General features: G+C 27.0%; 1 protein-coding gene across 1 annotated transcript in view; it reads left to right on the forward strand.

Moving 5' to 3' along the window:
• Positions 1-13,388, forward strand: part of LOC111618205 (MAM and LDL-receptor class A domain-containing protein 2-like) — a 167,187-nt gene that overhangs the window by 58,396 nt on the left and 95,403 nt on the right. Inside the window, exons 30-37 of the mRNA XM_023359688.1 lie at positions 686-920; positions 2,744-2,872; positions 5,671-5,804; positions 7,586-7,700; positions 8,065-8,208; positions 8,512-8,655; positions 8,771-8,923; positions 12,829-13,017. Of these exons, the coding sequence (XP_023215456.1) occupies positions 686-920; positions 2,744-2,872; positions 5,671-5,804; positions 7,586-7,700; positions 8,065-8,208; positions 8,512-8,655; positions 8,771-8,923; positions 12,829-13,017 (1,243 nt within the window). The remainder of the gene's footprint in view (positions 1-685; positions 921-2,743; positions 2,873-5,670; positions 5,805-7,585; positions 7,701-8,064; positions 8,209-8,511; positions 8,656-8,770; positions 8,924-12,828; positions 13,018-13,388) is intronic.

The following is a 13,388-nucleotide window of genomic DNA, read 5'->3' on the forward strand; positions in this document are numbered from 1 at the left end:
CTACTAAAAACCATTTATTATTTAACGTCCATAAAAATTATATTTATATTAATGATGTCTCTAAAGTTCAGCGAATTTTTCGCAAAAAAAATAATTTATCAGGAAGCACGCGAGCGCCATTCAATGACAATCTCCACGACGAAAACAAGCTTAAGCAACGGCGTAGTCGAACGATGCACACTCGGTAAGTAATCCTACAATTTTTGTTTATAGTGTAGTTTATATGGATTATTCCCAAAAATTATACGTATTTTGGAAATGTTGAGTCGAATTAGTCTAGAATCGATTAATTTTATGGAAGAAACCTTTCAAACAGCCGTAGTCCATAACGTGCCGGGCTGTGATTGATCCTAGAAGCTGGATTCATAAAAACAGGAACATATCTACTGTGTTATAGGGGGGTCGACTGTAATTGAAAAACAGAACAAATGTCTAAAGCTAAATACTTAAAATTATTATTTGCATGAATATTTTTAAGAGTTATCCCACATTAACAAAGAAAATAGTAATAATTTTATACTGAATAATAGTTATTAATGATATCAATTTAATTGATATTGCATCAAAGAGTACAAAAGTAACATTGATTAAAATTTAATGAATACTGTCAAAATAGTTTTCCGTATTTTTTTCATAAATATTGCATTATATATAACGACTGATTATTAATATAAAATTATTTTAGATAACGTTTCATGGTATAAAGAAATCGAGTAAAAGTGTCATAGCTATTGACGACGTGAAATTTTTGGAAGGCACTTGTCCTCCACCTGGACATTGTAATTTCGAAGCAGATATGTGTACTTGGAGAAGTCTTCCTTCTCCGTTTAGTGTAGGAGGAAGGTGGTTAAGAGTATCTGGTTCAGAATTAGGTTCTCGTTATGACTTACCTGTTGACCATACCACAAACAGTTATGATGGTAAGTCATTTGTTTAATGATTTATTGTATAAAATCTATAATTAAATTTTAATACTATTTATCCTATTTTATCATCATAATTATCCATTCAATTGAAGTTGATTTTTGATCATTCTATGAATTAATCTCCTCCATTTGGTCCTGTCAAATCATCCTTAAGTTCTCTAATGCTCTTTTTAGTATCCAACTCTATGGTGTCCAATAAATGAGTTTATGGGTGCCCATTTTTCCTATGTCTGTTGATCTTTCCAATCAAAATAAGCTTCTCAAATCAGTTGATGCGCATGACATGACCATAATAAGACAATTTCTGCCTAGTGATTTTGGTTTTTAATGAGGACTTAGACTTGTTCCAGTCTAAACTTATTTGTTGGCAATTTGTACTTTTTTATTTATTCAAATTCAATATTTTTAATATATTTATATAAAGTATTTAAACGTAAATCAAACGTAAAAATTGTAAAAATTCATTTTAAAAATTTTTTTACAAATTTATGTAATTACTATCAATTTATCATTAATTTTACTAAATTTCTAGTATTTTTAAACTTTTATTTTTTTAGTTTTTAATGTTCTTAATAGAGATTCTTACCAATAACTATACATTGGCATATCCAGAATGTACTGTAGCTTATGTTGGAATTGATTTTTTTTAATAACCAATGTTTCAATCTCTTATTTTTCTTTGCTTTTTTAATAGTCACTTTCAAAAAATGAAAGAAAGATCAGAGCATTGATTTGTAAAAGTTATCAATATCAATATATTGGGAACATTCCAATACACTGATATATTGGTATGGTTATGATCTTTAGACTAAAAAATAATTTAAAAACAGGAAAGATCAGATATCAAATTGGTATCAGTTCAGTTTTGTTACAGCTCTAGTTCTTACTATAGATTTAGTTTTATTATTATACTTTAGCAGTAATTAAAACCAATTTTTCTTCTTTAATTATTAACAAATCTGAATAATTAGTGCATTATATCTCTTTTCGAAACTTATTTTTGCTTCCTCTTAATTTACTTTTACATTTTTGTTAAAATCATCTGCTGAAAGTACTTTGTCTTTCATTTTTTAATATTCTATTTTTATTTTTCAGCTTTTTTATATTATTTCCTTCCATAATTTTATATATTGGAAATGACGATTTATATACTAATGTAATCTTAATGTAATTCTTCATTCTTCAATTAATAACTTGAATTAATATTATGCTTCTTGTCCCGTTATTATTAATTAATTATCCGAGCACTACAATTGAATATTTGAGATTAGAAAATAACAAATTGATTAAGCCTTGGTCTGTAATATATGTAATTACAGAATAACAGATTAATAACAACCAAAAACACTGCACAAATAATGGGAATGTCTGGCCAATGACCTTGGATTGAAAGATTGGTTTAAAAATAATTTCTGTAAGGTTAACACTTACATAGCTATAGATTAAATGGCAGAAAATTAAAATTCTTTACATTTCCTGTAACTAAATGGTTAATGGAAAGTTGTCGATAGAAGATATGTGGATTTACAATTATCGATTACGTGCTTGTAATTTAGTGATCATAAAAGCTGAAGAGAGAGAGAGCTTGTCTGCTTGAATCGCACACCGTAGTTACAAATAAATAATTAATGTTCATCAGTCTCTAAGTGATTTCTCAATAGCATGTGATAAGTCCCAGCAAGAACCATTTATAGTGCTCAGATAATTAATTAAATAATAACTTTTGAAGACTGAGAATGTTTTGTAATAGTATCAATTTACTTTTTTATGATTATATTTATTGATATAAATAAATTTTAAATTTTTGAAATTTTCAGGCTGGTATTTGCAACTTACAAACACCAGATCATATTCAACCGACGTGACTGCTGTCCTTGAAAGTGAACATCTGCATTATAGTCCAACAATGTGCATTAGTTTGTGGTATTATTCGGGAGGTTTTCTAGGTATTTATTAATTTAAATAAATTAATTTATTTTATTTTTGTATTTTAAAACCAATTGTTTACTTAAACAATACTTTATAATATATTTTGTGATATCTGTGTTGTATGTGATTCTAGTAACCACAGTTAATTAGTTTTGTTTACCTCCTGTATTCTATTTACAACTTTTCCCCCTCCCATTTTTTGTTCTCTTCAGACTGTTTTGAATGGAATGCATCCAAGATAACCATGATCACATGTCATGTTTGATCATTAGGGGACCAAAAGATATAAAAAGGAAGGAGCCAGAAGAAAACAGACAAATATACAAATATAAGCATCTATAAGCCATTCTAAGATTAATTATACTTTTACTTTCCCAGCTGTTATATATACATAACAGGAGAAAGTATTGGAATAGTTTCAAATTTGACTCTGGTTTTTTACAAATCTTGACATTTTGAGACCCTTGAACCTTAAAAAGTAGAAAAGGAGAGAAATTTCACATGTATATTGGCATCTGTTTTATTTAATATCTCAGGATGAGGTAAAGATTAACAAACAAAATTTGGCATGGTAACTTGTATATAAGGAACATTAATAATATTAAATTTTGTTAGTTAAAGTTTGAGGGGAGTGAGGAGCTATAGAGATGTCGTGTTGTATCTCAAAATAAATTGGACTTAATGAAAATTTTAACAACTATTGGCATTTACAATATTTTTAAAAATTCATCTTTGCCTTCAAAATTAAGCCTTTTGCATTTTATTACAATTAATAATACAGTAGAGCGTCATTTATCCGAAAATCGGTTATCCGAAACGTTGGTTATCTGAAAGCATTCCAGTCGGAAAATGTAAATTTTCGCTAGTGCTGTGGCACTGCAATATTTGGCTATATCTTGGGCTACTCCAATATTTTTTGTTGGTGTGTGTGTTTTAGCTGGCAGCACTGGCACTTTTGTGTGGTGNTTAAATAAATTAATTTATTTTATTTTTGTATTTTAAAACCAATTGTTTACTTAAACAATACTTTATAATATATTTTGTGATATCTGTGTTGTATGTGATTCTAGTAACCACAGTTAATTAGTTTTGTTTACCTCCTGTATTCTATTTACAACTTTTCCCCCTCCCATTTTTTGTTCTCTTCAGACTGTTTTGAATGGAACGCATCCAAGATAACCATGATCACATGTCATGTTTGATCATTAGGGGACCAAAAGGTATAAAAAGGAAGGAGCCAGAAGAAAACAGACAAATATACAAATATAAGCATCTATAAGCCATTCTAAGATTAATTATACTTTTACTTTCCCAGCTGTTATATATACATAACAGGAGAAAGTATTGGAATAGTTTCAAATTTGACTCTGGTTTTTTACAAATCTTGACATTTTGAGACCCTTGAACCTTAAAAAGTAGAAAAGGAGAGAAATTTCACATGTATATTGGCATCTGTTTTATTTAATATCTCAGGATGAGGTAAAGATTAACAAACAAAATTTGGCATGGTAACTTGTATATAAGGAACATTAATAATATTAAATTTTGTTAGTTAAAGTTTGAGGGGAGTGAGGAGCTATAGAGATGTCGTGTTGTATCTCAAAATAAATTGGACTTAATGAAAATTTTAACAACTATTGGCATTTACAATATTTTTAAAAATTCATCTTTGCCTTCAAAATTAAGCCTTTTGCATTTTATTACAATTAATAATACAGTAGAGCGTCATTTATCCGAAAATCGGTTATCCGAAACGTTGGTTATCTGAAAGCATTCCAGTCGGAAAATGTAAATTTTCGCTAGTGCTGTGGCACTGCAATATTTGGCTATATCTTGGGCTACTCCAATATTTTTTGTTGGTGTGTGTGTTTTAGCTGGCAGCACTGGCACTTTTGTGTGGTGTTTTTCTGAGGACTGTGTTGTGCTGAATTGAACGTTTTTGATACTAGATCAACTTCTAAAGTATATTTTTTTTGGTTTTTTATATTTTTCAATATATTTATTTTGTTTGTACAAAATAAAAAAATAATTTTTAACGATACAATAGCCACGATTATTATTTTAAAAAGTTTTCATTAAGCTTAACATCGACATTGACGAAAATTCAACGCCTTTGCGTTGAATTTTCGNAACAATAAAAAATTATACTTCAGAAGTTAATTTAGTATCAAAAACATAAAATATTTGAGTAGCCGAAGACATAGCCAAAGATTACAGCACCACAGCACTGGCGAAAATTTAAATTTGTCGACTGGAATTCCTTCGGATAACCGACCTTCAGATAAACGATGCTAAAATTTTAAAAAGTTTAAAGAAAATAACAATTATCTTACAAGGTTTACTCCAATTTACTTCAAATATTTGATATTCGGTTTTCAAATTTTCTAATCTTTCTTACCACAATCTGACACTGTTTGGATTTCTCAATTTCTACCAATAGCTAAAATATTTTGAAATTTTGTAGTATAATTTTTTCATTTTGTTGCCCACCAGAGTTAACTGTTGTATCCTAAGTATATTAATCTAAAATAGGATAATCTACATTAAGTGCTATCTTTCAGATATTCAGGCAGTTGCATCTATGGGGTAACTTAATAATTCTCTACACGAAAATTATATACAAATTTTAAACATTATTTAAAAATAAACTATATCATTTTTAAACTTTTTAGTAGTTATTTTGTGTATTTTATGCTATTTTTTACTGCTTTTAAAAGTTATTGTTACTTTTTTTATTTTTGAAATTTTTTTTGCCCAAATTAGCATTAACTTTAAAATTTTATAATAAAATAAGATAATTTGTTTCATATTATAGGAAACAGAGGATTAAGTATAAGTTACGTAGATCATGAATCTGGTAAGAAAGCATCAATTAGCAATGTAACTAATTTTCGTAACTTGTGGATAAAGCATGAACAGTTGGTAACAAATATGCCAGAAGCATATAGAGTAAGTAAAATTAAATTTGTAGCTTTTTGGTACTATAATATTTTATCTCAGTCAATACAAAAATATTTAATTTTATCATTTAAAAACCCGTAAAACATTTATAACTGTGTGTGTGTGTGAAATTTACGTAGAAAGGAAACTGAAAAGTAGTATTGAAAATTATAGTAGGAATGTAATGTTTAGTGTTTTATGCATCAGTTATAATTCTAGAATTTTATTTTTATTTGTATGTTGAAGTTAACTTATTTTATAATAAAAAATTATCATTACCAATTTGTTATTTTGAAATATAAGACATGATTTTGATATTATATCTGTTTGTTAGTATTTCAGTATTTGAATTTTCTCAAATATAAATGATTTTTTCTAAAGTTTAATGTTTTGTTTCTTTCTTTTTTTTAATTTAGTATTCAAAATTTAATTTGTCATAATTATTATAAATATTAAATTTTATGATTCACAAACACAAGTCGTGTCACTATTCCAACACTTGGCAGTATTCCATCTTTATTTAGTTGATACACGTACAATATCATGTTTTGGGCACTGCCCCTCTTAGTCAACTAAATATTAAAAGGTTAAATATAAATTCTTTTTTATAATATAACGTAACATAGAAAAGTTATTTTAATATATAATACCTCGACTTACGCTACCTCGACTTACGCGAACCCGGAGTTATGGGATTTTCAAATCTTGTCGATTCGTCTTTTGTTTGAGCGCCACGCAACTCTTGATTACTCACTCCCCCCACACTATTGTTCAGCTTACATGTTCGGATGTGTCGCGCAGAATCAACACATAGCTACAATTTATTTTGTGTTATTTATTTCTGTGTTTGTTATATCTACGGAGACTTGAGAGACTATATGTGATGATTTCTTGTAACCGTAAACAAATCAAAAGACGAGATAAGATTAATGAGAACATTTATTAGCTTACATACATCCGACTTGGATTTTACACAAATTGTGAAATTATACCCCAACTTACGCAGTCATCGCTCGGTCCCACCTATCGCTTAAGTTCGGAGTATTACTGTACTAAGTTTATAGTTCTGTTTGCGAGACATACCATGAGCTCTTTTATCCGACTCAGAAAGACGCTTATACATGTGTATACATGTATAAGTGTGATGCAGTATTTTACATTCAATCAAATAAGTTTTGCACACGTTCCTACAGATTTATAAATCGACATTATATTTTATATTATAAAAATCATCAAAGTTCTTTCTCTGAATACTACATACCTTAAAAATTATCCGATCTTATATTTACTAGTGAGATTCCTAAATTGGTTTTTTAACAGTTAAAAACAGGTTTCACCAGCTCAGAATTTACTTACACCTATTTTACAAACAAGCAACCAATATATAAATATATTACGATATTATGTAACAAAGAGGCAACTAATACATAAATATATTGAAGTACTCCAACATCAAAACTACATACCTGAGAAGTAATCTTTAAAATTTATTTTTAAAAATTCTTACATTTAGTATTTTCAGCACACAAATAAAACAATTACAGGTTAGTAGACTTTTTCAAGTCTTACTTTACATATCATGCAACATTACACAACCCTGGCAAACTGCACATCCGCATTCTGTCATAATGCGGGTTAATACAAATTTACGTAATATAATGAAATACGGTGATTTATTTTACAATTTAGATACTACAATTATAGCTAATCTAATATATTTTAATATTAATATTTAATTTATAGAACATTTAATCAGTTTTCACTTATTTTTAAACTCAAATTTTTAACAGTTATACATCTTAGGAGAGAAGGATGCCTTTTTTGATTTTGTACATGCAATTGATGATATTTATGTAGACAGAAACTGTGAAGAAGTTACTACTATTTCTCCGCTTCCAACAGCAGGTAAAATTATCTCACTAATCTTATTTTTTAAATAGTTATAAGATGAGAAATACTTTACTATAGCTTCTTTAATGTCTTTTGTGTTATTTGTGTCATATCATTCTAGGAAGATATGAAATTTCTGTTTTATTTATGTGTTGATTAAAAGTCTGTTTAATTTTATCATTGTGTTTCAGTCATCCATATTTGTTTGTAAACAGTAATTATCAATTGACAATTAGATAATTGAAAAATGCAATTTATTATATTATTAATTAATTAGTATGAGTAATTTACTTGTAACACTGTTTTATTATCTTAATGATATCTTTATATAATTAATAGTTTTTAAATAACACAAAAGGTATGTATTTTTCTTAAACAGTACCTAGCAATTGGATGTGTAACTTTGAATCTATGTCACAATGTTCGTGGAAACTTGACGATTCTTGGAAAGTGAAACAAGCTAAAGCAGCAATATTTGATAAGAAAGGACCATCTCTTGATAATACTCTAAAGAGTTCATATGGTAAGATTTTATTTAATTAAAATAACATCAAATTGTATAAATAATTAAGAAAAATCTTTATTATTAGAGCTAATTATAAAATTCATNTCTGTTTAATTTTATCATTGTGTTTCAGTCATCCATATTTGTTTGTAAACAGTAATTATCAATTGACAATTAGATAATTGAAAAATGCAATTTATTATATTATTAATTAATTAGTATGAGTAATTTACTTGTAACACTGTTTTATTATCTTAATGATATCTTTATATAATTAATAGTTTTTAAATAACACAAAAGGTATGTATTTTTCTTAAACAGTACCTAGCAATTGGATGTGTAACTTTGAATCTATGTCACAATGTTCGTGGAAACTTGACGATTCTTGGAAAGTGAAACAAGCTAAAGCAGCCATATTTGATAAGAAAGGACCATCTCTTGATAATACTCTAAAGAGTTCATATGGTAAGATTTTATTTAATTAAAATAACATCAAATTGTATAAATAATTAAGAAAAATCTTTATTATTAGAGCTAATTATAAAATTCATTGCTAAATATTTTTGTCTTTTTTTTTTAGGTTATTATGCATATTTTAATCCAGCAAAGAAATCAACAGCAGGTGAAATAGTTAGTCAGATAGTCCCTGGTGAAGTAAATTCTTACTGCTTTCAAATGTGGTATTATTTGAATAGTCCTGAACAAGTTTCTTTAACTATGTTCCTGTTGCAAAGTAAGTACCATTATTTTGATTTTTAAATGTAATGAGTTGTTAAACAGGATCTGATATTTGATAACTGGTGCAATAGATCATATCATCTAAGAAAATCATATTTTTTAATTGAATAAAAATTCAGTATGATGGTGCAATGGGAAAGATAACAAAAAGACTTCTAATCTTAACACTGCATTGAGTAATAACAATCCACAAAACCTTTTTATAACAGTGTTGTCTTCGTAACAAACTTCACTAATGTTTTCGACCTCCACCGAGGTCTTCTTCATGTGGTGACTAAACGGTGTCTCCTCTTGACCGTTGGAACGATGATGCCCGAGATGTAAATAATGCACATATCGTGTTATTTACATCTCAGGTGTCATCGTTTCAACAGTCAAGAGGAGACACCACCTGAGGAAGACCTCGGTGGAGATCGAAAACATTAGTGAAGTTTGTTATGGAGACAACACTGTTATAAAAAGGTTTTGTGGATTGTTAAAGATAACAAAGAATTTAATTAATTCTTTGTTATCTTTTCACTTTACAAAGCAGTCATATGAGCTTGTTTATATAACTAAGTTTATAAATAATATCATCAAAATGATGTATTTAGTATATTTGATTTTGAGCATCTTAATTCATATAATCTCTTTCAATAATAAGATTGAAGATTAGAGTAGTGAATAACTGTTTACATTTATAAGAGCAATATGACTAAATAATTTACAGTAATTAAACTACCTGATAAAAATCATTTCTTAAAATCTAAATTATATTAAAAATTTCCTAAAAGGATGATGATCTTGCAGAATTCTTTTATACTTATAAAACTGATTTTTATCTTTAAAAATTAAATTGAAGACACGGTCTATTGAAATAGGAATCATCATTTATTCACTTTCAATGTTCCAGAATACAAACTTTTGATGACCAACCTTTCATTAAAAGTTACTCGGCCATCAAAATTAAAATTTCCCTTAAAAACAAAGAAGAAATATCCAGTTAAATGAAAGGAGAGATTTGTCATGGTTAAAGTAAATGACAAAAATCAAATAATTAATATTTACTTCTGCATTTAATAATATGTGCATTTTTGATCCATAAAATTCATTTTTGGTGAAAATACAACCACCCAACTTTTTGCTGGTGATTTGGTTTTTTATAGCTTTATATCACTTTTGGTTATTTTTATATAAAATAATATTTAAACTATTATTTTATATTGATATTGATATAATTGGGATATAATTCTGCACTATTTTCACTTTAGTCTTCTCTTAAAATAAAAAAAAAATTGTTAAAATTTCATTTTTGTCTCCAATATTGTTATTTTCAGGATGAAGGTCTTGGTATCTATTTCTAATTAAATAAATTTTTTTCAATTGATTCTATAACTATAAAAATTAATAAAATCGTTATTTTTTTCAATTGATTCTATAACTATAAAAATTAATAAAATCGTTATTTTTATTTATGTACAAAAATTTTTTTTAAATGTTCAATAAATACATTAAAGTTAAGAATTTGCAATTTAAATTTTCAGGATTATCAATGACATTTTATATGAAAATCCAATATTTGATTTAACTTATAAGTATGTTGTTCAGTACATAAATAGAGTAACAACTCAAATTGATAAACATTTATTTTTTAAAAGACACTTTATACAAATAAACAAAATTATTTCATAATAACACAAAAACTAATTAAAACATTGATTAACTATAACAACTTAACTACAACAAATTAAAAGAATAACTTTTAACTATAACCAATTAACAAAAGTAATTTAAACTGAATATTTTGTGGCAGAGCAATTGAAAAATCAGTCCTCAATACATTTAATCTGAATCTCAAATGTCCAAACACTCTGAATGTACAAAAATTTTGGCTCTCTACTGGCTAATAATCCAGAAATTTAAAAATTGTTTCATTAGAGGAGAAATTCTATTTCAATGTGAATAAAAATTAAATTTATTTATCCATTAATAAAAACAACATGCTATACATAATATAATTTAATACTTAGAATATCTTAATAGGCATATAAAAACCTCCCAAAAATAATAACAAAATAATAATCTACTACAGTTAAATATTGTATAATAACAATCCACGAAAACCTTTTTTTTACAAGTGTTATGTTCGTAGTACACTCCACAAACGCTTTCGACCTCCACCGAGATCTGCTTCAGGTGGTGACTGACTGAGTCGGAGGGGTGAAACCCGACACGCACAATTATTTACATCTCTGGCGACATCGTTACGATGGTCAGGAGGAAGCACAGTCATTCACCACCTGAAGTAGACCTCGGTGGAGGTCAAAAGCGTTTGTGGAGTGTACTACGGACATAACACTTGTAAAAAAAAGGTTTTCGTGGATTATTATTCAACACAGTGTTAAGTTGTTGGAAGTCGTTTGTCAAATATTGTATAAAATACATTTCCGAAATATCTTAAATATAATATATTTTCAAATCATTTTATTATTCTTTTGCGCAATAAATTTATTAATAAGTAATTTAGATCACACACAAATAGTAAATTTTATTTATGCGCTAAATTATTTAAGTTTTTTAAATTAAAAACTGTTTAGTTTGGCAAATCTATAAGTTTACTTAACCACAGATTTGTTTAAATTTTATTCTAAACTTTGTTGGAATTAGTTATAACTATGTAACTTCTAACATAAAAGGCAAACTATGAATTTCAAAGATATTTTTTCTGTTACTTTCCTGGCTGTTATGTATACATAACAAGGGAAAGTATTGAAATCATGTCAGATTTGAACCTTTGAGTTTTATTGCCAATTTCCACATTTTGAGACCACCTAAATCCAAAAAATTCCATATGTGTGTGTGTTTGTGTAGATGTGTTGGTGTCTATTTCACTTAATATCTCAGGATGGGGTAAAGATTAAGTAACAAAATTTGGCATGTTGGCTTGTATATGAGGGGCATTGATGCTATTAAATTTTGGTGATTAAAGGTTGAGAGGATGGGGGACAAAGAGGGTCACGTGTATTTCCAGTAGGATTGGACTTAATGACGATTTTACTTGTTATTGGCATTTATAGTTTTTTATCCTCAAAATTAAGCTTTTTGCCATTTTATAATAATCAAAATTTAAAAAGTTTTTAATAAAATATCATAACAGATGGCATTACACACTCAGTTTTAAATGTTGCCAGGAAAATTTAGCAACTCGTTACTGGATTTTGTTTTTTTAATCTGTTTTATAATCTTCTAATTTATGAAAAATTAAACATATATATGTCTTGTTAATATATATATTAAATATATATTAACAAAACATAATAACACAGGTATCTTAAAAGATAAACTACAACTTCAACATAGCAGAAAAATTGTACAGTTTAAGATATAAAATTTATTGCTACATATAAAGGAAAAAAACAAAAAAAATTCTCTGTATTCATTCAGTTGCTATATGTGCATCTCCGATGATACTTAACACATCTAGGTGATAGTCAAGTTTTCACAGTCTTTGCATATATGGAACCATTAACAGTTGCTATGGCTTCTGTAATTCTAGATCATAAATCTGTAATGTTGCTTACAGGGAAAGCATAAATTTTATCTTTGTTTTATTTATTTATTTATAACTCCATAATCAATAACATTTTTAAACTTTACAGGAACAGGAACATACATACAATAATGCTAATTCATTTCACTTTATTTTCCACACAATATTTTTACATTTATGAATTCAATTAAAAATGATAAATTTATAAAAGAACATCTCTAATCTTATCAATATTTATTGTAGATTTAATAATAGTTAAACTATATTGAATTAAAAGAATTATAACTATTAAATCTTGAATACTAAGAATTGAATAAGAATTTTTATTTTTAATTATATTTTAATTTGTTATTTAATTTTTATTTATTTAGATAAAAAATACATTGGACCATTAATGCAATTAAAAAATAATCAAATTGGCGATTGGCAGTTTGCATCATATCATATAGACATAAATATAAATGCTTCTGTAGTTCTCAGAGCAAAAAAGAAATCTATTAATATTGGAGATATTGCTGTAGATGATTTGATAATAACTGAAGGAAATTGCCCTGTTTCTTGTAAGTTTTGTAACTTAAAATTAATTATATTAATTACTAATTTTTATTTAAAAGCAAAGAACTCTTTTTTGTTTAATTAACAATAATCAAATGAATAAATTATAGTAATAAATTCTGTTATTGATTGTTATGATAAGATGAAAAATGACTTAAAAGTTATATACATACAGATATCCCTCATATAATACAGTAGTTATGTTTCGAAAAAAATGCCATGTTATGTAAATCCGTGTTATACGAAACAAAGGACTAATGCAAAACATGAGGTTAGGTTCCAAAAGTTAATAAAAGTATACTTATTCTTTTCTCTTACTAAAAAAATATGTTTATTAAAACAATCAATAATTTATTTTCAATTGATAAGTAACTAA

Source organism: Centruroides sculpturatus, unplaced genomic scaffold (assembly GCF_000671375.1).
Source record: "Centruroides sculpturatus isolate CEXI.00-Female unplaced genomic scaffold, Cexi_2.0 scaffold124, whole genome shotgun sequence".
In the NCBI taxonomy this organism is placed as follows: Eukaryota; Metazoa; Arthropoda; class Arachnida; order Scorpiones; family Buthidae; genus Centruroides; species Centruroides sculpturatus.